This window comes from Botrytis fragariae, assembly GCF_013461495.1.
Source record: "Botrytis fragariae strain BVB16 chromosome Unknown tig00000075, whole genome shotgun sequence".
Lineage (NCBI taxonomy): Eukaryota > Fungi > Ascomycota > Leotiomycetes > Helotiales > Sclerotiniaceae > Botrytis > Botrytis fragariae.
In genome coordinates, this window is record NW_023500995.1 from 1,352,566 (window position 1) to 1,380,369 (window position 27,804).

At 43.0% G+C, this 27,804-nt stretch overlaps 9 protein-coding genes across 9 annotated transcripts; 5 read left to right on the forward strand and 4 right to left on the reverse strand.

Moving 5' to 3' along the window:
- Positions 1-241: 241 nt before the first annotated feature.
- Bfra_005903 (putative sulfite reductase subunit beta protein) lies at positions 242-5,430 on the reverse strand (the record flags this gene model as incomplete). The annotated part of the gene is made up of 4 exons (XM_037336278.1): positions 242-547; positions 604-4,974; positions 5,038-5,186; positions 5,319-5,430. 4 exons carry the CDS (start codon positions 5,428-5,430, stop codon positions 518-520), a joined length of 4,662 nt encoding a protein of 1,553 aa, XP_037191488.1. The 3' UTR covers positions 242-517.
- Positions 5,431-6,452: 1,022 nt separating this feature from the next.
- Bfra_005904 (uncharacterized protein) lies at positions 6,453-7,486 on the reverse strand (the record flags this gene model as incomplete). Its single annotated transcript, XM_037336279.1, has 2 exons — positions 6,453-7,376; positions 7,445-7,486. 2 exons carry the CDS (start codon positions 7,484-7,486, stop codon positions 6,453-6,455), a joined length of 966 nt encoding a protein of 321 aa, XP_037191489.1.
- Positions 7,487-8,268: 782 nt separating this feature from the next.
- Positions 8,269-9,157, reverse strand: Bfra_005905 (putative ras small monomeric gtpase protein; the record flags this gene model as incomplete). The annotated part of the gene is made up of 6 exons (XM_037336280.1): positions 8,269-8,324; positions 8,381-8,656; positions 8,707-8,836; positions 8,891-8,979; positions 9,034-9,059; positions 9,111-9,157. 6 exons carry the CDS (start codon positions 9,155-9,157, stop codon positions 8,269-8,271), a joined length of 624 nt encoding a protein of 207 aa, XP_037191490.1.
- A 292-nt stretch (positions 9,158-9,449) lies between these two features.
- Positions 9,450-10,815, forward strand: Bfra_005906 (putative 60s ribosome subunit biogenesis protein nop53 protein; the record flags this gene model as incomplete). Its single annotated transcript, XM_037336281.1, has 2 exons — positions 9,450-9,601; positions 9,654-10,815. 2 exons carry the CDS (start codon positions 9,450-9,452, stop codon positions 10,813-10,815), a joined length of 1,314 nt encoding a protein of 437 aa, XP_037191491.1.
- A 1,633-nt stretch (positions 10,816-12,448) lies between these two features.
- Bfra_005907 (uncharacterized protein) lies at positions 12,449-14,561 on the forward strand (the record flags this gene model as incomplete). Its single annotated transcript, XM_037336282.1, has 4 exons — positions 12,449-12,637; positions 12,820-12,921; positions 12,981-14,144; positions 14,166-14,561. 4 exons carry the CDS (start codon positions 12,449-12,451, stop codon positions 14,559-14,561), a joined length of 1,851 nt encoding a protein of 616 aa, XP_037191492.1.
- Positions 14,562-15,087: 526 nt separating this feature from the next.
- Positions 15,088-18,979, forward strand: Bfra_005908 (putative voltage gated chloride channel protein; the record flags this gene model as incomplete). Its single annotated transcript, XM_037336283.1, has 8 exons — positions 15,088-15,312; positions 15,380-15,395; positions 15,448-15,603; positions 15,658-15,765; positions 15,950-15,979; positions 16,005-17,926; positions 18,188-18,833; positions 18,927-18,979. 8 exons carry the CDS (start codon positions 15,088-15,090, stop codon positions 18,977-18,979), a joined length of 3,156 nt encoding a protein of 1,051 aa, XP_037191493.1.
- Positions 18,980-19,993: 1,014 nt separating this feature from the next.
- Positions 19,994-21,561, reverse strand: Bfra_005909 (uncharacterized protein; the record flags this gene model as incomplete). The annotated part of the gene is made up of 3 exons (XM_037336284.1): positions 19,994-20,449; positions 20,521-21,225; positions 21,466-21,561. 3 exons carry the CDS (start codon positions 21,559-21,561, stop codon positions 19,994-19,996), a joined length of 1,257 nt encoding a protein of 418 aa, XP_037191494.1.
- A 2,305-nt stretch (positions 21,562-23,866) lies between these two features.
- Bfra_005910 (uncharacterized protein) lies at positions 23,867-24,673 on the forward strand (the record flags this gene model as incomplete). The annotated part of the gene is made up of 1 exon (XM_037336285.1): positions 23,867-24,673. One exon carries the CDS (start codon positions 23,867-23,869, stop codon positions 24,671-24,673), a length of 807 nt encoding a protein of 268 aa, XP_037191495.1.
- A 672-nt stretch (positions 24,674-25,345) lies between these two features.
- On the forward strand, positions 25,346-26,987 carry Bfra_005911 (putative maltose permease protein; the record flags this gene model as incomplete). The annotated part of the gene is made up of 3 exons (XM_037336286.1): positions 25,346-25,525; positions 25,582-25,845; positions 25,896-26,987. 3 exons carry the CDS (start codon positions 25,346-25,348, stop codon positions 26,985-26,987), a joined length of 1,536 nt encoding a protein of 511 aa, XP_037191496.1.
- Between the last annotated feature and the right edge of the window lie 817 nt (positions 26,988-27,804).

The window sequence follows — 27,804 nt, forward strand, 5'->3', positions numbered from 1 at the left end:
CACCTGAATGTTGCGCCATGAATACCAATCCATCTCATTATGAATTGCATCCTAACTGGCTAGAAACAAGCTTTACTTGACTTTGATATGGAATGCCTCGACGATCTTTGCAGTCATTACCCATCTCCAAGATATGATAAAATTCACTTAAAGTTCGACATCTTGGCTTTGGCTTGTCCTCGACTGTGACAGCATCATAAAATACTGAAAAGACAATCTAGATGTCAAATTTCTTCCTGAATTTTGTAATGTACATTTTATTTTGAATCTAAGAAGACAATGCTGCCAGTGACTCAAATATGTACAGATTGAGAAAACCAACCAACCCCATCGGATGTGCAGTTGAATGCCAAACTTTGTTTGAAATACATTCATAGCATATCTGAGAAGATATGAACAAGAAAAGAAGAGCAACATAAATCATTTGGTAATTTTAAACCCGTTGAAACGCCATGCGCACGTGCAGTGTAGAAAGGACTATTCTATTGGAATTTTATTCAATCAATCAATCATATCTTCATTCTTCGTCAGATTCCTCCTCAGCAACCTATTATTAACGTTAGGACAAATCTCAGTCATGTGTTAGGGAACAGAAATACTCACGTCATCATGGAAAGTCTTTCCCTCAGTCGTCTCTTTAATCATACCAATTCTAATGCAGAAATCTCCGAAGTGCTCGCCCTCTTCTCTCTCCAACGAGTATCTCTTCAATAATGGCTTCATGATCTCCAAAATTTCCTCTTCTTTGATACTGCTTCTGTAGAGTTTGTTGAGACGTTGACCGTGATATCCACCTCCAAGATACATGTTATATGCACCATAGGCTTTGCCCACGAAAGCAACTTCGGCTAACCAAGGTCTAGCGCATCCGTTAGGACAACCTGTCATACGCATAACGATAGAATCTTGACGCATGCCATTTTCTTCAATGACGCCTTCGAGTTTAGTAATGAGTTGTGGGAGATAACGTTCGGACTCAGCCATGGCAAGACCACATGTTGGGAAAGCGACACATGCGGAGGATGAAAGACGCATTCCGGAGAAAGAAACATTATCAAGCTTGTACTTAGCTAACATCTCTTTCATCGTTGGAAGGTCTTCATCGGCAACGTTGCTGAGGATTAAATGTTGGTTACCGGTTAATCTGAATTCACCCTTGTGAACCTTGGCGACTTCTCGAAGGCCAGTCTTCATTGGGAAGTCGGCAGTGTCTTCAATGCGACCGTTTTCGATGAAAAGAGTGAAGTGGTTTAATCCAGTCTCATCCTTTACCCAGCCAAATGTGTCGATGTTGCTTTGGAATTTGAATGGCTTAGCCTTCTCGAATTTCTGGCCCCATAATTCTTCGACCTTGCCCTTGAAAACATCGACACCCATATCATCAACAGTGTACTTGAGACGAGCATGTTTTCGGTTCTTGCGATCACCGTGATCACGCTGAACAAGCATGACCTTCTCACAAGCAATGTGAGCTTGTTCCTTGGAAACATATCCAAGGTTGCTTCCAGTTCTAGGATATGTTTTCTTGTTGTTGTGTGTAACACCCATACCACCACCGACGAGAAGATTGAATCCTGCCAAGTTACCGTCTTCGCCCTTGATAGCAATAAGACCAACATCGTGAGCATATACATCAGTATCGTTGTGTGGTGGGATGGCAATAGTGATCTTAAACTTTCTTGGCAAATAAGTAGGACCATAGAGAGGCTCATAATCTTGAACAGCTTCGCCAGCGACTTGAACCTTCTTGTCATCTTCATCCTTGATCCAAATTTCATGATAAGCAGTTGTAGACGGTAAAAGATGATCAGAAATCTTCTTAGAAATGGCATGAACTTGCTTATGGTATTTTGAACCAGTTGGCAAACTACTGCACATGACGTTACGATTGACATCACCACATGCAGCGATGGTGGTCATCAAAGATTTGTTGATACCACGCATGGCTCCCTTGAGCTTGGTTTTGATGACACCGTGGAATTGGAAGGTTTGGCGGGTGGTAAGTTTCATGGTCTCGTTTCCGAATTCGTTGCTGACATCATCCATTTGAATCCATTGCTTTGGAGTGGCAACACCACCAGCCAATCTACAACGAATCATGAAAGAATAAGCAGGCTCGAGACCTTGTGCCTTGCGTTCATCCCGAAGATCACGGTCATCTTGCATATATGTACCGTGGAATTTGGTCAATTGTTGATCAGCGGCAGAAATGGCCATAGTTGACATATCTTTCAATCCTTCTTCAATGGTACCACGAAGGTAGTTGGACTCGATTTTGATGTCCTCGTTGGTAATCGGTGGAGCTTCAGGCTCAAGACCTTCAACTTTGTCGACTCCGAGAGACTGCCAAATGATAGGTTCCCAGTTTTGATAACCAGTTTGGTATCCATCTGGATCCTGATCATCACCCAGTCCAACATCAGCAAGACGCTTTCCACCGAGATTTGCCAAGACACGATCGAGGTCCTTTCCTGGCTTGTTGTAATAGTGTTTATCTTCTTTGCGAGGCCAGTAATGACTATCTCCAAGGGCGAATACAGAGTAATTGACTGATGCGAGATCCAAGTCGGTGTTATCTTTGATGGCTTCCCAGAATGCATGACCATTTTGTGGGAATTCTCCTTGACCAGCAGTACTCGTCAAGAAGACAATGTTTTCTTCAGTGGGAAGATCTTCGATGGGATAATCCTCCATAGCCATGACGATTGTCTTCAAGCCACGGGCTTTACCTCTGTTACCCAATCTCTTTGATAAAGATTCAGCGTTGCCATTGTCCGAAGCAAAGAGAATAGTCAAGGGTGCACCGAGCATACCCTCAAGAAGCTCATTGTATGCATCCTTGGCTTTTCTCTTTTGTAAAGCACGTACTTCTGTACCGTAATCTTCGGAAAGATTGGATGAGAATTGGGGATGCTTCTTCATCAACTGAGTGAGATGGTTATCACGAGCCAAGAAGTCCTTGAGTTCTTTCTTGATTCGCTCTGAATCCAGAGAGAAGTTGACTTCGCCCTTTTCTTCATTGTCAGGGTTCCATCTGTACAATGGCCAGTAGCCAAGGTCTACCGCCTTCTTGGTTTCTTGGAGAACTGTGAGAGGAGAATCATTCTCTTTGAAGTATGGAAGGTAAGCAACGACAACAGATGGACCATTGAATTGATCTGCCTCAATCATTGCTTGCAGCACTTGAGTATAAGAACTGTACACAGCAACAGATGCAACGTAAGCGTTACCAAAGTTCATGGCATAAAGACCAATGTCCTTCTTTCTTCTTTCGGCATCAGCGGCTGAGCGCTCAGAGTATGGTGTGGAGTCGATGATGAGCATGTTGACGTTTTCACCGGATGCGATGACATGGTGTACACCAGAGTTTCCAAGGTCATACGCCCAAGCATCAGAGCCAACAAGCCAAGGGGACTCCTTGCGGAACAATCCCTTCTTTGACAGTAAATTTCGTGATAACGCAGATCCATCTGTTTCGAGGCGAGCAATGATTTCATCTGCTAAATCATCACTGGCATCTGCAGACCATTTTGAAAGCCATGATTTAGGTGCTTCTGTGATAAATTCTTTAGATTGGGCCGCCTCCTTGATTTCCTCGGTAAACCTTTGGCGATGCTCTTTTCTAGCTAAAAGAGAACCAAAACCAAATTCTGGATTTGACGCAATGGTGGACGAGATACCAGCATTTTGGGAACCTATTTGATTTGCCAAATGAAGTCTCTTACCGAAGACCTGGTCCAAGATCTTCATATAAGCAGACTCGACTTTTGGTTGGCTTAAAGCAGGATCGCTTGAAGATTCATTAGGTCCATCGGGATTCCCGACCTCCAAGTTCTGAACCGGCTTCTCGGAAACCAAATTTTGTACAACACCACGAAGTGCTTGTCGTACTGTATCCGGTTCAATAAATCCCAATTGGTGTCCAACGATAACTTCTACACCGCCTCCAGGTCCCGATTTGAGTGTGGTAAGTAAATCCAAAAGTAAAGGTCCCCATTTGGTTGTCTTTCTTCTAATTTGCTCGAGAACAGCGATTCTCTTAATAGATCTAGGGATGGCCTCGATCAATTTAGAGCCCAACCATGGCCTATACAGTCGTGCAGTAATGATACCAGCTTTGGCAAAAACTTCGTCGGCTCCTTCGTCAATTGCTCGGCCAAATAATCCAACATCTGATCCAAAAATGAACAAGGCATTTTCAGCATTCGAAGGGCCAGTGTATTGAAAAGGAGTATACTCTCTGCCAACCATCAACTTCAATTGATCCCAAATGCCAGAGACAAAGTTATAAATATCGTCCGAGCTTACAGCCCGTGCATTTGGCGCATCGACTGTTGTAGCAGAAGAAGCACTGCTATCCACACTGCTTGCTCGTACTGAAGAGGATTTGGAGGATCCTACAGATGAAGCCTTAGATGGTACCTCAGTGGTTGTCTGGCCTGGTACAGCGGACTCAGTACTATTCTCCCCTCCGGACGTAACGCCTGTTGCAACGTTCTCGGAAATAGTTGCAATTCTTCCATCATCGGCATATATGCTAGAGCCTCCAATCTTGCTGCTTTGAAACACTCTCACAGAATCGATATTCAAGATCTTTGAGACAACATTTGGGTCCTCGAAATCAACATCTTCATCGTTGGCTGCCGATCTGGAATCAAAGAAATGAATGACACCTTTCCCTGACTTGATAGCGAGAGCATGTGCAGTCACAGCAATATCTTGTGCCTCCTGTAATGTCTCGGACTGTAAAAATGTGAAGCCAGAATTTCGTATCGAAGTTATCGAAGAGTAATCTGGATACTGTGAGGGTTGTAATGAGACGTGAATGACCACTGGAAAGTTGGCGAGTCTGTATAGGTGGGGTACGGAGGAAACGAGGATTGAGGAACTTGTAGTGACTGTAACAAGTTTTCCATTGCGGATTGGTGTAAATACTGATAATAAAGGATCATTGTTGTGTCGAATCGTTTGTAACTAGATGAATATCACGTCAATACTTTAATTCACACTGGATGAATGTAACCTGAGATAACTTACCTCTGGGACACCACTCTCATTTGCAGCAACAAGACTCAGATCCTTTCTTCCAGCATATCTGTGTAAGTGTGAAGAGAACTCCGACTCAATTGAATGAGCAGGCTGTACAGAAATGATTACATCGCTGGACAAATATGCAATTCTTGCCACTATTCACGGTAAATAATAAAATCAGTGTCATAGAATCTCTTGAAGTGGGGGTGAATGGAGGGGAAAGGTGCCGCATAACAGGGTTGTGGAACTGATAGATAGAACTGATAGCACAGAGAGGATAGACATACCAGCTTCTTCAGGTGTACGAATCTTTCCTGAATTCGTCGCCATCTTGTTAGAAGAATGAGAATGAGATGAAGTATTAGAAGTGTTCTCGAGACTGCGAAAGAGGAACGACATGATCAAATATATTTTTCTCTCTTCCTAATCAAGTGCCTCCTCCTAGGGCCATTAATGTGATGCGATATTCGGCGAATGATACAAGGGTATATCTTTAGATATTGGAGGCTATCGAGGCTATCGAGGCTATCAAGTGCATTTGACCAACGGCAATCAGTCGATTTATTGTCATTTATGGTATAGTCAACAAGTGTATGTAGTAAACAGAGGGGATAGTGAGGGAATGGAAGGATTTGGGACATAAATTCATGGAGAAAGGGACATGTGATTGACCAATTAGAAATCAACAAAAGTATCGTTTGTCATCTAAAACGGCTTTGAAGGAAAACACCAGCCACAATTGAGCACGCCATCGATGCTGATCAAAATATTTGATGGTGAGAATATCAAAATTAACAAGGGAGAAGAATCCCGAAATGCTTTTATTTACTTTAGTATAAGGCACTTTCCGAGTAAAGCCCGTCTTGCCCGTGTTGATGTCTTGTTTTGTGCCTGGTCTAGTTTTAAAGCGTGGTTGGTTTGACGCTTGAATGGTTCTTGGCTGCCTCGTTGCATTCGGGCTTTGAAAGCATCGAAGTGAGGCCAATATTGGTGGCAAGAAAGTTGAACTGGACTTGGAACCCGAACACGAGATGTTTTCACAGCTTGCAACTATCAATTTGCATTAATTCCTAAATCATTATATAATAGTATTTGCCGTCATCAATGATTTCCTATTCCATGACCATAAGCAATTCGAGAATCCACCAAAAAAGTTTGACTGCTTGCAAGCACCCCCTACCAATGTACCCAAAGAACGCCATATGTACTATGAAAACCTCTTCCAGCTTGGAGGTTACGAAAGATTGATCATCAAGCTCTTCTGAAATGTATCAACAGAATGGCATGCCAATGACGTCCTCCAGTTTACACCATTGCTTTCCTATACAGCTTACATTATCGTACCAACACAATAGAAATCCATCTATCATATCTATTCCTCACAGCCCAAACGGCCATCATCACATTGAAGATAGATAGTCTTACAACTTCCCAATGCCGAGACCCTTGGCAGGAATAGGTGGTCCTGTTCCACTTCTCGCTCTTCTTTCTCTTTCTATGGTACCTGGAGGCCCATTGAATGTTCTTTGGGTCTTGAATCGTCCATCTAAACCTTTGGCCCATGCTTCGTCTACTTGACCACCAAGCCAATATCCTTCTCCAACCTTCACCATAAGTCTACCAAGTTTGCCCTTCCAACCTTGCCCTTGGGGCGAGTCTATCGCAAATGGATTTTCTGCGCGAGCATCGGTGCTACCATCGGTGTTAAGATGTAATTTTGTTGAAGAGGCAGAGTACATGTTCTGCCTTAACACTTGTCGTGCATATGCCATAACTACCAAAATAAAGTAGACTCGAATCAATGTGAGGATTCCAACGACGATAATACTAGGAACGCTTTCCTCGATCCCAACACTCTGCTCAAGAGTTGCTCCCGCTGCAGTTCCGTATGCTACCGCATCTTGTCCAGCACCTGAAGCCGGCGAGGCAATAACGTTGACTGCGCTGACATTGAATTTTGGGCTTGTAAAGCCTGCCGTTTCATCGATCGTGCTACCTCCTGGAGCGGCGCTTGGAATACCCTTATTAGATTGATCGGCGCTTACGGCTAGGAGCCATGTTACTGCGAACGCGGTGGTGAAGGCGGTATTGATGATCGTGTCGAACAAGTAAAACCATGCGAGGGCTAAGCATTGAAACGGTGTTTGTTTGCGGATGTGAGGCATAAGGAACGCGGTAAGTGCGAGAGCCGCGACGGAATATATGTACATTGAAAGTTGTAGAGGCGACAATTTCAAGCCGGCAAGCACTGCGAGAAGACCGTAAAAACCAGTAACTTTATTGAAGATCATTGATAATGAAATCATTTCTGTTCCGGTACGTAAAGTCATAAGATATAGGAAAGTCTGTTCACTAATTAATATTGCTCTTTCTGCCATGGACAACAAAAGATTGATAAATAGAGATTACCTACCCTGGGGCGAGGAACCCGCACCCATCGCGGTAAGGAGACCATCATGAAATTGTATAGGTGTGTAGGAATTTGACTTGTCAATGTGTTGCGACGAGAAGCAAAAAGATTCAATGATGCGCCAAAAGAAAAGATACAAAGTCGTTCCTGATTGATAACTTGGAAGATGGTTTTTCGGATCTTCGGACTGGCGTTACTTATGTAAGCCATAACCTATATTTGGATCGGCACAATCTTAGAGGGGCTCGCGATAGACAAGAAGTCCGAACAGCAAGTCCGCAAACAGAAGAGCAAAGTTTGAAAGTGGTTCTTGAATTAAAATCGAATCTAAATTTATCTTCACGTATTCAATTTTTGTGAGATGAAGACGGAATGTTATTTGGAGGTTTATTGGGTTTGGTAATTCCAAAAAGAAACATCACTTGAATGTTTTGATATCAAATTTAGATTGCGATGTAGAATTTTGGTGTTCAACTTTTTCCGCCCGTTCGGAGAGGGTCGCGTTCATCATTGAAATCATGGGATTGCTTGCGAGAGGCTTCAAAACTGTTAGATCAGTAAATTCAACATGCAATCCACCCTTGGGCACTCATAACGGTAAGACTCGATGAGGTAAAGTGTGTTCTTTTATTCCAGAATCTGATCACTTAGCTTTCTACCCCTAGTCTACAATAACTTCAAGAGCTCATTAAGTAGGTACGCCAAAGATGTACGCTATCGATATCATATAAATACGCTGTGAAATGCTATGCTCCTAATCCTTTCAAAGTCCCAATTAAGACAAGCATCGAAAAGAATCTGATTACTCCCATTATTACTTTCCTCGTTTAACATGCACATCCTTCTTGACTTGCAGGAGTTGGGTTGACGTTAACATCAATCACTATTTCCACGGTTAGCAACTGCCGCTCCAATGCCGTTGGCCACATTCGAACTTACTTTGGTTCGGCGTCGCTGCGTTATCAGCACCTTCCATCCCAGGCAAAGCCTGAGCTATCCTCCTGAATAAAGTCTTCACGTTGTGACCCAGTTTTGCACTCGTTTCAATGAACATCAAGTTGTTCTTCTTTGCCTCCTCTTCACCCTCGCTTGTGGTCACTTCTCTTTTGTCGTTCAAATCTGTCTTGTTGCCAACCAATACAATAATGACATCGTTTCCTCGTTCTCCTCTGACGTCGTCCACCCATTTCCTTGTGTTTTGGAATGATTTTCGATCTAACAAGACATTAGAGTATGTAGTTTGAAAGGCAAATATAATATCGTACTTGAAATATCATAAACCACCACTGCTACACTAGAATCGCGAATGTATGAAGGAATCAAACTTCGAAATCTCTCTTGTCCAGCGGTATCCCATAGTTGCAATCGCACAGTTCTGTCCTCCAGGTACATAGTCTGAAGAAAGTATTAGACTTATTGCTATGGACACGGTGCTCGGAGAATGCTCACTTTAGAGAGGAAATCTATACCAATCGTTGCTTGGTACATGTTGTCGAAAGAGTCGTACATGAAACGTGTAATAAGAGAAGTCTTGCCAACTGCAATTCATTATTAACTTGTCAACCATATAGAATACCGCATGAAGTTCATACCGCTTTGCTCCCCAAGGAAGACCAATCTGCAATCATAATTAGTGATGTGGTATCAGACAAGACAGAAAACAACATACTTGAACTTCTTCAGGGGATTATTGTAGGTTCCAGTTGCTTGCGCCATTTTGAAGTTCCAGAATATGAAGACGGTCAAGAAGTTTATATTAATTGATTAAGATGTTTTCAGGGAATCTCTGAAAGTCGTAAATTTACTTCGGTATCGCCTTTTAAACAAAGGAGGACGACTTTCAGAAGCTTGCTTCAATAGCCTGACCGTAAATTGTTGGAGGCGGCCGAGGCTGGGCCTTTGGCTCGAACAGGCTACCGTAGCTATCAGAAAAATTATCGTAATCTCAAAATTATTTTTCTCGCAATCGCCAGAATTTCGAAAGTTTCAGCAACACAACAGTAACAAAATGCCTGTCCTTAAACCACTTGCGGGCTCTAAAGATGCTCCTCAACAACACAATCAAAAGTCAAGGAAAGGAAAGAAGGCTTGGAGAAAGAATGTCGATGTTACAGAAGTCCAAGAAGGTTTGGATGAAGTTAGAGATGAATTGATTGCAGGGTAAGTGACCATCTGTAAATCAATCATTGGTATATCACTAATTCAATTGCAGTGGAGTTATTGCTGAAAAGGATTCCGCTGATCTTTTCACCTTGGATACTGCTGGAGATGCTGCGATACCGAAGAAATACTTGAAAGCCTCTAAGCCACTCAAAGCCGATGAAATCATTGCTCAACGCTCTGCTGTTCCAGCTGTGTCAATGAAGAAGCGCCCAGGACAAGGTACTACCGATGGAATTATCGAATCGAAGCGCCAAAGAACCGGTTATATTTCACACAAAGAGCTTACTCGACTACGCAAAATTGCCGATGGGCATCAAGAGAAGACGGTTGAAGTCACGGAAGCTTCATTCGATCCCTGGGACGAGCAGAAGGACATAGAAGAAGCGACACAAGATCCAAGGTTCTCATTTCTCGAGAAGGCAAAAAAGACAACAATCCCCAGTTCATGGAAGCAAAAGCCAATTTCGTTGGCAGCCAGTGGAAAAGATATTCCTGCGGTTAAAAAGCCGGAAGGAGGATACAGTTATAACCCAGTATTCACAGATTACGAAGAGAGGTTGATGACTGAGGGAGAGAAGGAGCTTGCAGCGGAGAAAAAACGATTGGCTGCTATTGAGTTAGAACAGAAAAAGCGAGAAGCAGCGAATAGATCTGCGGCCGAGGCAGAAGCTGCGGAAGCACGAGCAGATATGTCAGAGTGGGAAGAAGATTCTGCTTGGGAAGGTTTTGAGAGTGGTGCAGAAGATGTTCGTTTGAACGCTAAGAGGCCTGAGAGGAAAACTCAAGCTCAACGAAATAGGATAAAGAGGAGAAAGGAAGAGGAAAGAAAAGCTAAAATGGCTGCCCATAACAAAAAGAAAGAAGAACAAGCTGCACAAATCAAGAAATTGGCTAAGGCTCTTGCGGAGAAAGAAAAGGCTCGCTCGTTGACGGTTGTGGAGGACGATAGTAGTGAAGGCGATGATATGGAACTGCGAAGAAGAAAACTGGGAAAGATTTCTTTGCCAGAGAGGGACCTTGAGCTCGTCTTACCAGACGAGTTGCAAGAATCATTGAGGTTGCTGAAACCCGAGGGTAACTTGTTGAAAGATAGGTACAGAAATATGCTGGTTCGTGGAAAAGTCGAAAGTAGACGTCCTATCAGTTTCGCAAAGAAGGCGAAGAGAAAGGCTACGGAGAAGTGGACTCACAAGGATTTCATGTTACATTGAAAAAAAAGTCCTAGATGGGCGGGAAATTGCAGCTTCACGTGATAACACGTTATTTAATATCCAATAGAACACTTTACCAGCGTTTGTCTATTAGGTTTTGCATGCGAGTTTGTTTATTTCGAAACAAGCACTCAAGACGTCGAGACACTCTTCCCTATCTTTTCTAACAAGTAAACAATCTCGACAGCTTCCAAAAAATATCCACCAGGCTTGTCGACTCATCTCTCTTCTGTTGGGTGCTATAATGCACCACACCCCTTTCGCTGAACTTCCAAAACTACCCATGCCTAAACGCAAGATTGCTACTTCTCCTAAAGGTGGTGACTTGACCACTGAAACGCTCTACAGCTAGGGGAGAACTGGTCGATTTTGCTGTGTACCATTTAAATGATGATTTATTCGACGCCGTAGACAATTTGCTTGAGGTCTGTAGCTTAGGGCCCCTAATCTTGCTCTGAATTTGAGATGCTAAGATAGAAAACAGTTCGAGTCTCGGCCCAACCAACTCAATATCAACTCGAATCTTCTGAATCTTATTGGATGAGAGCACATCACTATCATCTCACGTTGAAGATGTCGCGTCAATGCCCGAAATAGACTTGATTATTGTTGTCAGGGTAGAGCCAATAGATTTTCTCATAACTCCCCGTGTCTACTTACGGGTCAAACAAGAGGGGGAATTACACATTCTGAACTTGTTGGCATGCCAGGCTATATGTCAAGATGCGCATGAAGGTTCCCATGTTCTGTAAAAGGACTTTCGATTTGTGCTTGGTCTACTCATCAGTGTCATCACTCACTTCGAGATCAAATGAAGTTTCACTACAAATTTGCCTGGCAACTGAGCAATCTCCTCGTAATTCGAACAAGGTGAAAAGTCTTTCACTTTGATATCGCCACGACTCAGTTTAAACAATCCTCCTTCGGCACAATTGCACTCAAAAAAATCGAAGCTGGCCTTCGGCACACTACAACATTTCTTTTCTGCTATGAGTTTTATTATTCAGTTTTGTGAAGTCTGTGTGGGTTGCGATATTCCATTTCCAGCGACGGCAAGGCCTTGTGTCTTCTGCGGTGTTAGTACGAGGAGGGGGTGTGTTTATTTAGCATCAGGGGCATCATGACGTGGGGAAAAGATTATCCATGATAGCCTAGCAGCATACAGCATGAAGCATGGTAACGAGATTATTGTGTTAAGCGAGATGCATCAAGCTTCTCTTGTGTATGTATTCTAAAAACCAACAAATCGACAATGTACATGACCTTTAAGTCATGCAACGACATTGTAAATCATGCTATATGATATCAGCGGATGCGTTATAAGTTATAGAACGCTACAGCCAAATTTAAATTGGGATGAGATTTTACTCTTGTCCCGCTCCCCTTTCTATATTTCGTTCACTTTTCTCGCTTCTCCAACCTTAATCACCTTCCCCACCCTTTTCTCATTACGTACCCTCCACCTTTCAACCCATTGGACCAAAATAAGTCTCAAATCCTCCCCTCACTTTGTCTAAACAGATACAACAACACACTCAATAATAATTCATCAAGCAATCCACACCACGTATCTAGCAAAAGGACACGCTGACTTCCTCAATTGATCTTGACCGTTCAACTAGAACAAAACACCATGACCAACCCCAATGAAAGCGCAAGTAAGCCTCTAGCACAAAGAGCTGTCTCGGAGCAGCCTGCTCAAGAAGCTCCCCAGTTGACCGTCGAAAATGTTGCGGGGTTGGGATTTGACAATGAACTGATTCGTTTCGCGGTATTTCATACGAGTGGATCCATTTGGGAGGCTGCAGATGTGCTTCTAAGGGTGAGTGATTCGGCATAATGTTTGAAGGCGTTGAATGAGGTGGAACGCCTAGATTATTCATTGTGTAAATATGATTCGAGATGTCCAAATTACATGTGGAGTTTTCCCTTGATTCGAGGCATATACGCATTATATGAGACTTTCAAAAAGTTCACCATCAGCTATACTAACTATCAACTTAGTTCGAAAGCCAACCTTATAAGGGGGATGCAGTAGGACTTCTCGAGTTCGCCCTTTGGATTGCAGAAAATGACCAGATTAAAGCTTCGAAGATTCTTGCCAGAGTAGGTTCGAATTTCTTCATTGGGTGCTCATCAAGCAGCTAACAAATGATACTATAAAGTCCCGTTCTGGTACTCCAGCTCGATCTAATGTGCAAAAAACCGCCGCATCAATCAGAAGTGTTGAGAAAAGCAACAATGAGACCACGCAGAAGCAGTCCACTTTAGAGGAAGTTGTAGATGGAGGTAAAAGTCAAAGCAAAGAGATGGCGGAAAGTGCACAGGGGGCGTCCACTATTGCGAATGCCATCGAAGAAGCCAAAGCTACGCTACCATCAAACAAGTCGGCAAGTATCGTTAGATCCGGGGAAGCTCCAACTTCAAGTTGGTCGCCGGGTCTTCAGTCCCACCAAAGTAAAAGCAGACAACTTGCATCGTCGTGGAAACATGATTTCAGGAGTGCCGCGCGCTTATCTGCACAGAAGACGACGATGACTGAGAGGCAGCACTTTCGAATGAGCAATAATATACAGGATAATAAAATCCAGAAGGCCACAGATCCGACCGACAGGAAGGGCAAGATGGTCGCAACAGCAATACAGACAGAAACCATCATTGCGACGCCGACGGTATCGAGCCATACTCAAAGCAAAGCATTCACAGCGGCTATGAAGAAAGAAGTAATTGGCGTCAGAATAGCCACAAGTGACCCGAAAAAGAGTGCTTATGGTAGCGGTATCAAGCGCAAGTTAGAAATTGTCGAAATTTCTGATGATGATGGCGATGGTGATGGAGCTGCTGACGTCAATAGACATGATTTGGTCCACCTGAAGGAAGGTAATAACGCTACAGAAAATATTGCAGCAGAGGATGCTTCCGCAAAGGGTGATCTTACTGATGATAGCCTCACTGCCGAGGACTCATATGTTAATATCTACGATTCTACAGACGAGCAAGAACCAAACTTTTCACCTCTCGTGAATGAAGGGGTGTGGCGGAGTAAGAAGATAGCATGGGTAGACGAGTTGTTTCAAAAATCCAAATCTCATATAAGGGTCTCAGGTTACTCATCTCCTCCTCATCATGCAAAGTGTTTCAAAAGAGGTCTTCAAGAGAAAAAAACGCTAGGCATAATTCGCAAAAGTTTCTTGGAGCTTGAAAGTAAGGCATTCCCGGACCCGAAAAAATGCATTCTAGAGGGGGCGGTAGCATCTGCGACAATTGAGTTGAAATATGGCTGCTCACATTGCTTAATGAATCATAAGTGGTTGCTGATCCTGGACGAGGTGGTCGTCTTGCTCATTTAGAATCATATGCCACCCAAAGAGGGTCTACTAGCTTTGGAAGCGAAATATATATCGGATGGTAGCTACTTGACGAAAAACAAGCTTTGTGGGAACGAGGCATGTAGACGCCCATCCCACATTGTTGGGGAAAGCAAAGAATTCTTAACATCTCGTAGAATATGCCAAGGCAGCCGAGAAGGTATACTTCGAAATGGTCATGTCTCGGAAGACAAATGTGTCAGTGGTGGTGGACATTATCCAGAATGTATGGGAGACTTGACACTTTCTGATGAAGCAAGCTATAGAGCATACAGAGCATGTAAAGCTCACAACTGGAAAGGGTGGCACCAATGGTCTGTAATCAAGGTGAAATGCGGTAAGAAGTTTGAGAAGAAGACGCGAAAGTACGATAGCTAGCAAGCACGTAGAAATATCCCATCGTAACATTCAACTTAAGATTGAACATTAAGATGTATGTGGAGCGAAATCTTGATTCGCGTAGGATGAGACTACCCAAAGCTTTCGGTGCCCAACCTTCTCAACGTGATCTCAGAAAAAGATGCAACTAATCTATAAGGCGTCAAAATCTAGACAAAGTGTTAATAGAGCGAGATTGATTCTCTACGCAAGTGGAAAAACAGGCGGAAACTGCTCTTTTTGAGTTTATCTCGATATCACTTGTTTGTTGAATTATAAAATCAATTCAAAATGAATGCTGAAATCTGAGAAAACTAAACAAAAGTTCGAATCTTTTTTATACTGAAAATTGGAATTCTTATTATTCAATATTATTTTAAAGAGAGATCTGAAATGTTAATGTTCTTTTAAATGGTGGTCGATTCTCGCTGATATAAAGACTGACTACCGAGAGCATTTACCCGACGCTTGCGGCCGCATGTACCGCTTGCTCTCAATAAGCCACCATCTCGAGCATCGAGCTCTTATGTATCATGACTGCAATTCCCACAATGGTGTCGATACAAATGGGGCCATGAACTCACGATCATCTTCTTTTTCTGTGCCATCAGTGCGCCTCCACCAACGTCCTTCTTTCTCTCATCGCCTATCCTTTGCCGTCTCAAGTGCTGAACAAGGCGAGGCTACCAATGTGCCGAATGTCGCAGAACGTCAGATAGATGAGGAAATCGAGGAAATCAAACGTTATGAGGTATGATGCTACCTTATGCGCTAAAATTGCCGGCTCTGGAAGCCTTGTGCTAATTATGATTTAATAGGATTTTACGACTATAGGTAATACCCCTCTTTTATCCGGTTTGCGACAAGTAAGTTGACACTTCTCAAGATTGGGTTCAAGATGCGGCGAAAGAACAAATACGAAGGAAAGTGCGAAAGAGAGAAACCGCGGGCTTTTTTGAAAGAGGCGGTCATGCGGGTTGGAGATATAAATTATGGGAATCTTATGATGCGGCGCAAGCTTGGATTGTGGTTACTATTATAGGTACGGAATGGTATCAATTTGGTGACGGGTAATATGCTGATGCGGAACGTTTAGGCGCTGCAATTGGTCTTAATGCTGCATTTTTGAATATAATCACGGAATGGCTTTCAGATATTAAGTTGGGATATTGCAAGACTGGATTCTACCTCAACGAGAGCTTTTGTTGCTGGGGGGAAGATACAGGCATGTTTATGACCAGAAGATGAGGAATATGGTGCTGATTAAGTATAGGATGTGATGATTGGCATAGGTGGAGCTCTTTCCCACCAGTCAATTATGTGATATATACTTTATTTGCTGTAGGTATCTTCGTTCGATTTAGTCGCATCGATACTGACCTCTTCAGACGATATTCGCATTGACTTCAGCAAGTCTCGTAAGATCATTTGCCCCTTATGCAGCTGGATCTGGAATTTCTGAAATAAAATGTATCATTGCTGGATTTGTCATGAAAGGATTTCTTGGATTCTGGACTTTGATCATTAAATCAATTGCACTCCCTCTAGCAATTGCATCTGGCTTATCAGTAGGTAAAGAAGGACCAAGTGTTCATTATGCAGTATGTACCGGCAATGTCATCTCCAGACTTTTCGAAAAATATAAACGAAATGCCTCCAAAACTCGAGAAATTCTAAGTGCTTGTGCAGCAGCTGGTGTTGCTGTGGCATTTGGTAGCCCAATAGGAGGTGTTCTGTTTTCCCTCGAAGAGATGTCCTCATACTTTCCCCTTAAGACTATGTGGCGAAGTTATTTCTGCGCATTGGTTGCAACAGCTGTTCTTGCGGCAATGAATCCATTTCGAACAGGCCAACTTGTCATGTTTCAAGTTCATTATGATCGTGAATGGCATTTCTTCGAGGTAATTTTCTACATCGTATTAGGTATATTTGGTGGACTTTATGGAGCATTTATGATCAAATGGAATTTGAGAGCACAAGCATTTCGAAAGAAGTATCTCACCAAATATGCAATACTCGAAGCGACTTTACTTGCGACTGGAACTGCTCTGATTTGCTATCCGAACATGTTTTTGCGAATCGATATGACCGAGAGTATGGAGATTTTGTTTTTGGAATGTGAAGGTGCGGAGGATTACAATGGTCTTTGTGATAAAGAGAACCGATGGAAAATGGTCTTTTCATTGACTTTGGCAACAATCATTCGAATGTTTCTCGTAATCATCTCATATGGATGCAAAGTTCCAGCTGGAATTTTCGTCCCATCCATGGCAATTGGAGCATCCTTTGGTCGTACTATCGGCATTCTCGTCCAGGCGATTCATGAAGCATATCCCGCCTCCGTATTTTTCGCTGCCTGTCAACCCGATGTGCCCTGCATCACACCAGGAACATATGCATTCCTTGGCGCAGCTGCCGCTCTGAGTGGAATCATGCACATTACTGTCTCTGTCGTCGTTATTATGTTCGAGCTTACAGGCGCAACAACCTACATTCTTCCAACTATGATTGTTGTCGGCGTAACGAAAGCCGTCTCTGAATTCTTTGGAAAGGGTGGTATAGCGGATCGCATGATTTGGTTCAACGGATTTCCTTTCCTCGATAATAAAGAGGAGCATACCTTCGGTGTGCCAGTATCTCAAGTCATGACAGGCGATGTGGTCATTTTGCCGACAACTGGCTATACAATGAGGCACTTGGAAAAGTTGCTCCTCGAAGATCGATATCAAGGATTTCCAATCGTAGAAGATCGCGTTTCAAAGATTTTAGTCGGATACATTGGCCGGACAGAATTAAGGTATGCAATCGATCGTGTTAAACGGGATAGAACTATCTCTCCTTCGGCAAAATGCTATTTTTCGCCTCTGAACAACAATTCAACTCATGATCCCATGACTCCCACTACACCAGCAGCCTCTACAACATTCGAAGGCATGGCATCATCATCGGTTGATTTCAGCCGCTTCATAGATTCTACGCCCGTTACTGTCCATCCTCGATTACCATTGGAAACCGTCATGGAACTATTCCAAAAGATCGGACCTCGAGTAATTTTAATCGAATACCATGGGAAACTAGAAGGCCTGGTAACTGTCAAAGACGTCCTAAAATACCAGTTTAAAGTGGAGGCCAACGAAGGATTTAGAGAAGAACGAGGTCCCGTCTTATCAAACAATGAAGAAAGGCTATGGGGTGTAATGAGAAGTGTGGGAACTTGGGTGGGTAACAAAGTACATAGTGCTAGTGGGGGAAGAATTAGACTTGCTAGTGGAGAGACGATAGGAAGGAGAGGGAGCCCAAGGTTCCCGCAAGATCATAGAAATGAACATATAACGGAAGGGACAGAAGACGATTTTGATGACGGAGTTGAGTTAGAGGATCGATAGATAGATTGGAGATAAGACTATTATGATTGAATTTATATCCTATATACTTCAAGAAGACAATCTAATGGAGGTTCACATGGGTTGTATTTATCACGAATCTAGTGATATGACCAGGTTTAATGATCCGTGATTGGCCAATTGACAAATGCAGATGCAGATGCGATGTAACGTGGATCAAACAATTAACAGCCTCGATCGTCCGGCAATATTACATCATCTCATAACTCAACATCGGAATAGTACGTCAACACACTAATCTCCAACGCAATGTCAACATCCATCAAGTCGGCAAAACAAAACATCTTACTAACCCCCTCTTCAGACTTAATCGAAAATGGCAAAATCATCGACCCCCACAATATACCCCACCCAGTAATCTTCCTCTCCGGCACCACAAACTACAACAAAGACGAGAGCCGCTGGCAAGAGATTCTCACAGATCGCCTCCTAGCCCGCTCTCGTTTCACATCCACAGATAACAAAAATGCTACCAACGAACCAAACAGCTTTGCACCAGTCACAATAATCGACCCCTACAACACCGTCTGGGACTCGACTTGGCGTGAAGATCCCTCAGATGAAAGATTTGTCACACAGGTGAATTTTGAACTGGAGGGCTTGGAATTAGCGGATATTGTTGTGGTGGGACTCATAGGAGCGGATGTTCGCGCTGGGAAAATAGGGGCGGGAGGGACGGCATTGGTGGAATTGGGGACGGCGTTGAAGAGAAAAGGACAGAAGGTGGTTGTTTGTGTGGAAAAGGGGTTTTGGAAGGAGGGGTATGTGAAGGTTCTATGTGAGAGGTTTGGAGTGCAGTGTTTGGATAGTTTGTCGATGGTCGAGACAATAGTTGGGGAGGGAGTAGATTCATGGGAGTCGGGGATGAGTTAATGACGGGGTTGGTGTGATGGGAACAGAGGGTTGTTATGGTGTGTGGGATGTGGCATACTTCTTCTGGGGTATGGAAGCTGGCTGGAAGGAATGATGATTTGCGTTCGTGGTGCGATTGTTGCGGCAGACCTCAAGCTATGAGCCAGAAAGAGTAGGAGCTTTTCGGTCGGTGTGATAGAGAGGATGGGGAATATGCATTTATGAGTTCATTCTCAGATGTAATGTGTTGATATGACAGAAAGTCCTTTGCATGGCCTGCTTCGGATTGTATATTGGCCATGGGCCTAAAGTTGAGCGGATCGCCACGCATTGATCAGTATTCAACTGGTCCCGAACTCTTATGTTATGAGTCAAGATGGCGTTGAAAATTGATTCCCGCTATCGGGGATGATATATTGTTGATATCGGCATTTTCTCCAAATGAATCATGGTTTGCCCAATTTATGAGCCTTCATTCAATATGAGGTGGTATGTCGGAATATGTGAGATGATACTATGGTCCAAAAAATTGGGTGTGATGATGAGACGGGATAGATGTCATTGTAATATGGCATCTAGATAAGGTATGGCCACTCTACCTCGGAGGGAGACGAGATAAGCTTGGGTCATCTATCATCTTAAATATATTGAATGCGATGGAGACATATCACTATGGCAAGTCAATAATATGTGAGAATCAAGACATTAATTTCGATTGGTAGACTGAAACAAATTCATTTGTGCTATGGCAATTTGATGAAGTTTGAATCACAGCTAATGCTTTCCGCCTACCCACAGTGTGTATCATTCTCTTCCATTCTGCGTCACATCATTATCCGCGCATCCCAATTAAAATGAACGCAACCAGTATCGAAGTAAAAAATAGCACAGATCCCACGAAGTTTCCCATGCTTTCCAAAGAACAAAAAAGTAGTGAAGGCATCATAAACCGTGTACTTCCCAGCCGATAAACGACTAGAGCAAACTTGAGAAGAAGCAGAGAAGGTTGAACTGTAAGATCTCGATGGCAACGAAAATAAGTGATTAGCTCTGCTTTCTTAATCGTTAGCGATACTAAGGGTTTCCCTACCGCGAAATATACTCACATAAGAGAACAACTCTCCAATACGGAGTCTGACACCCTCAGGTGCTAGTGGTCGAGATGCTGAGTATCATTCAAGCATCGGCTTCAGACATGTTGCTGTCTTCTCCTTTGATGTCAACTTCGATCTCATCTTCACCATTTGCATCCTCTTGGGCGCCGGCTTGTTCTTCGTCGTCTTCTTCGTCATCTTCGTTGTCATCATCTTCTTCTTTGTTGGCGTCTTCTTCCTCGTTATCCTGAGCTTCTGCTTTCACGCTATTCTCATCTTCCTCAGTCCATGCCAAGTATTTATCGTTGTCATCGATACGACCCTGGCGCTTATAGAGTTCGTACTTTCTTTGCAGAACAGCTGGTTCATAATCGTTACCACCGTTTTGGCCAACGTTTTTAGCAATTTCGGTCCACATTTCTGTCTTGAATTTTCGCAACACAGCTTCTCTCTCTCTTTCAAATTTTGCCAAGAGCTCATCTCTCGTATTCTCAAGTTGGTCTTCCATATCTTGCTTTGAGATACACATCTTTTGGATCTGGTGTGAGAAGTTAGCAATCACAAGATGTTAGGGAAATATAATTGATAGGGAACCGATTGCCAGCATACATCAGCATGTTCGATCTCGGTCGCTGCAGCCTTGACTCTTGGCCATCTCATTCTAAGTGCATCAGCTTTGAGTTCAGGTTTACCCTGCATTTCCAGGTTAAACTGAACAATGAGTTCCTTCCATGGAGCCTCTGGGTTATTAGTTTTGAGATCAAACAACAACTTGTCTTCCCTATTCAATTGGGTATAACAATCGGGATTGTAAGCATTTGCTGGCAACTTGGCTTTCTTGCGAGCTCCACCGTTCGTGGAAGTAGCAGCCGCACGTCTCTTTCTGGACTGAGTAGTTGGTGCAGCCTTTTTGGTGTCAGCATCGGAGACATTTGGAGTTACTTCATCTGATTGTTTGGCTTTCTCCTCGAGATTGACATTTAGCTTGTTGGTGGTAGAAGACTTGGACTTGGGAGCAGCTGCGGGTTTCTTCGTAACGATTTCCTCAGCATCATCATCATCATCGTTATTATGATCACCACCATCCTTATTATTAGTGACAGACTTCGCCGTAGATAGAGTCTTTCCATGAGTAGTGCCGGCCTTTGGTGAGCTGAGTTCATTCTCATGGCCTGGATTATCGTCATCAGAAGCATCTTCATCCTTATAAACGGTCGGAACTTTGATCATTTTGTCTGCCGTTTTTTGTTTCTTCGGTGTGGCGGTCTTATTCTTTGAAGATTTGCTTGGCGATGACCTTTTGGGTGAGGGGGTCTAGAGTATAATGAGTCAATTCTGAGATCATTTTTTTTTAGGATATGAAGTGGGGAGGAAGACTGGAAAGAATGCAATCTAACGGTATCCAGCTTGGCTGAGTTTGGCAACGACGGTCATCGAAGTTAAAGTTGATCCATAAACAGAGTTTCTAATTTTCCAAATCATGGGATATGCTGACCAGAAGATTATCGAGAGGATGTTTGTTGCAAGAATTGGGGGTGAAAAACACAAACTTACATCTAATCCGTCTACCAAAACTTCGTGTGTAGTAGGGCGCATCGGGGAACTTTCAGCTCTGAAATTGACAGAGATACTGTCGGACTCAGAAGACATGTTGAGAGGTATGAGATTTGAGGACTTGTTGGAAACTTTGCGTGGTATGCCGTGTTTTTCGGCTTTTGTCAGGTACTTAGGTATTAGTGGTTTTCGGTTCTACCGTCAGTTTTGGCAAATCAGAGTTTAAGTAGATATGTTGAAGTTCAGTAGAAAGGCACTGGTAAGTCAGATTCAAGGAAAAATAAAGGAAAGAGACCTCCCGATATTTCTCGAGCTCCTGATGATCGAAGGATTTACTGAGAGTTGTTGAGAATCATTCGAAGTCACCGAGTTGGTTCTGGATGTGAGGGGAAGTGTTTGAAGTGAGAGGTATAAAGCCTTAGGCTAGGCAACTATCAATTCTTGGTGCCTATCTATATTGTTGTTGCTTTTGGGAGTTGGCAATCTTGACTTGTGATTGGTCGGAGACTGAAAATTGGCAAGGGGTTCGGGTAGGAGCATAGCAGGCTACGAGAGGTGAAGATCCTCGGGATTCCGGAATTGGTAGGAAGATGTATGAAAATCCAAGAGAGCTCTCGAATATTTTTGTTGTGAAGTTTGCAAACAATGTTGATAAAGTCCCAGCCCAACATACATGTCTCAAATTCAGCATCTTTTTATACTATTCAGTAAGTACTTATGTACTTATGAATGAAACACCTCCAGATCTTGGTTCACTTTAACGCTTGAGATGATATTCGAAAGATGGAGAGCAGTCAGCATATTTCGATGCCCTCAATTGTGAGCTGTGGCACTGGTAACCCGCCGGGAAACTTCTGGTCGGCAAGCAACATGTTTGAAGATACACACTTCTGGATGAATCAAGAAGCAAAAGATAAATTGTGAGGAGATTAAAGCATTCTTTAAACCCAACCTAAACATTGAAGGTGAGCGATAGCATGGAATGGCAAGCTCTTCCAACAGCCACTGCCGAAACATCGGGATCATGACACATAAAATTCCTAGACTAGACACAGATAATAGTGTGTAATATGCTAAATATGACCTCGGTTGCCCAGTTTATTTAGACCTATGATAAGGACGTGTATTTGCTGGACAATTTCGGTAACACTGACGTCAGAAGTTGTCACTTCATAGCCTGCACGAAGATCTTATAGGTATATATCGCCGTGAAAGATGGAGCAAAAGATCAAGTTTGGGATACAAAACATCTTGTGAGCAACCAACGACCATGGTAGATCTCTCATTGATATTTACGCATCTTCATGCTGATGGGAGTTGAGTGAACTTCCACTCCACAGGCCCAATTCGATATGTGGTAACCAAAAACTACTTCCTGTTACAAAAAGCGCTGATAGACCAGAATTTTGATAAGTGATAACTATACTCCGATACATAATCTTGTAGATGAATAGCATTGATCTGCCTTCCAAATGTTACTGGAAGTAATAAATGAATGTGAATAATAAGAATTGAATAAGAGGTTCACACACACGTGATCAAGATCCCTCTATGCATGTCTGCTTAGTCAGTCAATTCTTTCTTGACTGAGTCCTTTCTCATACCTCAGTAATAATTCTTCAACTTGAACAAACATCAGAGTTGATGATCTTTTGGACTCATGTTTCAGGACCATACATACTAATGGCCAAACAAGTAAAGCTCTCGGCGAAACTGTTATCGCAGTTAAACTTACTTGCTGCTGTCACATTTGCTTCCCGATACTCTAATTGATTCGATAGGCAATGTCCCTCAAAACTTATCCTATCGCCCGAAGCGCAGCTACCTCGGAATTTCCTAGAACATGACCTCCTTATCAGCCTACTTCTGCATACACGAAATATTACACTGTGCTGTGATTGCTGGTCAAGTGTCCCATTCTCATCCACCACCATTATCATATGTTATCATATGCATTCCGCCTCATATCTCATATCCGCAATCAAGCGACATAGTATCTGGGCGTTTTTTTGATGTTTGCGTAGCACGATAAGGCAGATCACTTCAATACTAGAGGTTTGAACTATCAACTCAAGCCACTCATACTGAGTCGCTTTACGTTTTGTGTTTCTTGCACCTTGGAAGTTGCACTTGTGTGACTTGAACCCGAGAGTGATTGTAGTGGCTTGTATGAAGGTTTTGAACCAAAGTTTGTTTATATTAAGCTCATGGACATCTCTTCGAACTCTAATCAACTCGTTGTGTCTGATTGCCTCCATTGTTTCGCATAACATAATCAAACACTCTTTGTTGTGAATACAAGTTTATTCAAAGTGTTCCTGCTTCCCCGTCCATCCAATCCCTCTTCCTCATCTTCGGAAAAATAACCTTTCAGGAATCAAGCCAATGCCGAGTCTTTCAAATGGCTCCTTATCATGGAATTATCACAGCTGGGTTACGGAATAATCGTCATTACGCCCCGAATTATCTGCCAATTCCCCCTTTACATCACAAGGGCCCCGTCAAGCATATTGGAAGGACTTCACCTCCCGTAGTCCTTAGCTTTCCAAATGGAAGTGATGTACAGATGCGGTCAATTGCACTTGAACGCAATCTACCGGGTATTCACCATCAAGCTCGTGAAAGAGGCAATCCGAGAATCGATTTTATGAAAATATTTGGTGATACATTCGAACATTTTGATGATCGTGAAAAGCTTTCAGAGGCTGGGCAATGGATTTGCGCAGTGATAAGCAGCTCGGAACAAACGCAATGTTGTCCAAATCCATTCGGGGTCTCATTCGGCGATATAGAAAATCCTCTATTTTCTCGCATTGATGATATGCACCATTATGGCTTGCTGGGAGACCTGCAAATGGAAAGTTTCGCGGCGGAACAAATTTTGCACCTACTCCAGGCAATAAGTGACATATTGCTAGAAGATCGGAGACTTGGTGCCTACGATGGGTTACTATTTTATGAATTCATCAAAACAGCATATTGGCTTACACCGATGATTTCACATGTTCTAGGAGGTGCCGGAGTATTGATCTTGCTACGAGCGGTTGTGTTAATGAGCGGTCACGATGTTGATACTATTAAACGATTCATTGCTACAATACCATGTCTCGACCAGCAAGATCTAATGAAGTCTGCACAAGATTATTGGGAAATAGAAAAAAAGGAATTGGGGAGACTCATTCTTCTGATATTTGCAGGGGTCATATAGTTCTTTCCGCACTTCTGATTTTTAGCGAAGTTTCCCGTTATCAACTTATCATCCAAACTCTTCGGCGTCCAAAGCCACGTTTATTTGCATTTGAGTGTTCAAGCCTGAATCATTGTCAACAATTGTTACAAGGAAGTTGAAATTTTCGAAAGAGATTTGGGAATAGTTTGAGGCATTTCATTGGTTGGTCCACTTTTCAGAGTTTTTATGGAACAATGTCAACGTCTAGCTGTCGCGGTCTGAGAGTTCGAAGCCTTCTAGCCCCAGAGTGCGGCCACTTATTTAGAATTTAGTTTTTATGTCAACCTTCATGCAGCAAGCCCAACATCCATAACAAATCAAATTCAACAAAAGGTGTCTGACCCCTTTCCTAAGAATGTAAAGTCAAGGGGCGACCTTCACCGGCTTTTGTAGAAACCCCAGCCTCTTGACAACAACATTAGTTCTAGTCGATAAGTAATCCTCATTTTGAGTTTTAATCCCCTAATGCTCTTGACTATAAAAGGTGGAATATACTTTATTCCGGGATTTCCCCAGATTTTACATCATTAAGCACGGCTCCCACATAAAGATCAGCATTCGTATAATATCTTCATAGGCAATCCCCAGGAAATGAACTGATCACGACCACTTTTTTTTTCTTCTCGAGCACGACTTAATGAATCTACGATAATGAAGGACACACAAGTAGTTCTTGTTTCCGAGGAGCCGGTTACTCAGATCGCGAGTTTGGAAACTCAAGAGGGACCAGAAAAACTTTCGACATGGCAGATGGTGATGAGACACAAAGTAGCGGTGTTTTGGTCCGGATTTTTTGCCTTGGCAGCTGTCAACTGGGGCATGGATATTCAGGTTAGTAGACGCTTGAGATTCAACATACACGATTGATGGCTAAACAGTATTCATAGATATCTGGTGGTGCAATATCAATTGCTTCTTTCGAGCGTGATTTTGGATATAATTACAAAGGCACATACATAATTAGTTCAAAATGGCAAACGGGTTTCAATTCTGCTTCCTACGTTGGCCAATTATTCGGAGCCATTGCCACCGGATATCTTACCGATAGATTTGGGAAGCGGTTGATGATGGGAGTAGGGTGCATATTGAGCATCATTGGGGTGTTCTTGCAAGTGTTCGCTCGGTCGTCAGTGGTTTTACTCGTAGGCAAGGTAAGATCGATTACCCCTTTATAACTCTGGATTGAATTAACATATCAAAGCTTATCAACGGTCTTGCCTTGGGTGCGTTTCTCACCATTCCGTCAAGCTATGCTGCCGAAATATGCCCTGCGACTATACGAGGCCTAACCACCTCTGGAGTTCAACTACTTATTTCTATCGGTCAACTCACGGGCAATCTCGTCCTTAAGGGCACGGGAACATTTGCCTCAGCGAATGCTTACAAAATCCCTTTTGCTCTCCAATTCATATTTCCAACAATCATTCTTCTCGGTCTCCCATTTGCCCCTGAATCACCTTGGTATCTGCTCCGTCATTCCCACATGGACAACACAACCTCCACTCTCGCTCGATTAGGCTATCAATCTCCTCTTGACACCGCAGAAGAGATGACAACAATAATTTCAACAGAGTCCAAGAATTCTTCCGAAACCACCTATCTTGATTGTTTCCGAGGCTCCAACCTCCGTCGTACCGAAATCTCGATGGGTATTTTCGCCGTCGCACAGCTTACTGGTGTCGTTTTCTCTGTTGGATATTCGAGTTACTTCTTTGAACTTGCTGGCATGTCTGACTCTAATGCATTTACATTATCAGTTGGAGTTACGATTTTGGGATTAATGGGTGTCATTTGTTCATGGTTTCTTATCAATAGATGTGGACGTCGTTCTACATCTTTTGTCGGAACAGCCATGTTGACATTCTTGCTCTTGCTCATTGGTATATTGGATATCCTACCTAATTATTCCAGCAAAGGACCAGCTTATGGTCAAGTAGCTTGTGTAATCATTTTCTCGTTTATCTACCTCTCGACTATTGGACCAATGGGATGGGCACTCTTTGCTGAAATTCCTTCTTCTTCATTGCGTTCAAGGACAGTTGGATTGGGGATAGTGGTACAGAGTGTGTTTGGTATTGTCATGAATATTGCTATTCCACTCTTAATAAACCCAGACTCAGCAAATCTGAGAGGAAAAATTGGGTTCATTTTTGCTGGGACATCAACCTTGGGAACGTTATGGGTTTGGCTAAGAGTTCCAGAAACTAACGGGAGGAAATTTGATGAGCTGGATTGGTTGTTTGAGCAAGGAATACCGGCGCGAAAGTTTAAGGGGTATAATGTGCCTCTATGAAGTAATGCCTTTGGAAAGTTATGTCAGCGATATGAGTTATGTTAAATCTTACGGTTATGGGAGCAGGAAAATTATGGCGCTGATTGAATTTTGGATATATTCTCTTACGTCACAGAATAGCTTTGGAAGGACCGGGTATATGAAAATTTTAATGTTTTATGATTGAGTCTTGAAGTCCCTAAACGGTTCGCTTGAACACATGATTATCAGATGTCACTTAGCCCTCTCCCAAGTCTCAAACTAAATTCCCTCAATAACCCAGATTCCACTTGAATACCGCCTATTTCGTTAAGTTCCCACAAAGTCGCATATGAAGCTGAAAATGTTGTCTGATTTTTCAATAGAATGGCCAGATCAAAGCGTGGTGGCTGCCCCGCAGGGACATGATAACGGTCACCGCACATTGGAAAACGATTGAAGCAATCGCCCCATATGAACTTTAACTCCGTATTCATCGTACCCCATTTAATCCATCAACTCGGTCGGTCCCGCCTGTTAGTCTACCAATACTCTGGACACATCACAAGAATCGGCCCGAATTTGTGACAAATGGCACCCACAGCTGGGGATTGTGGAGACTGTCATAGCTTCACGATGAAGGGGGGCCGTTGGGGCTAGTTGGGGCGTCGTGGACATTTATATTCAATCTAGCCCAAGGTCTACGGAGCTAAGAGTGTTATAGCGAACGGACCTCAAAGAAGATTTTGCGTTAGATTGTTCGCGCAATTAGTAGACGACGACGGTCTGCGGAGTTGAGAGTCCTAAAGTGGACGGACTTCAACGAAGACTTTGCATTACATTCTCCACGCGATTAGTA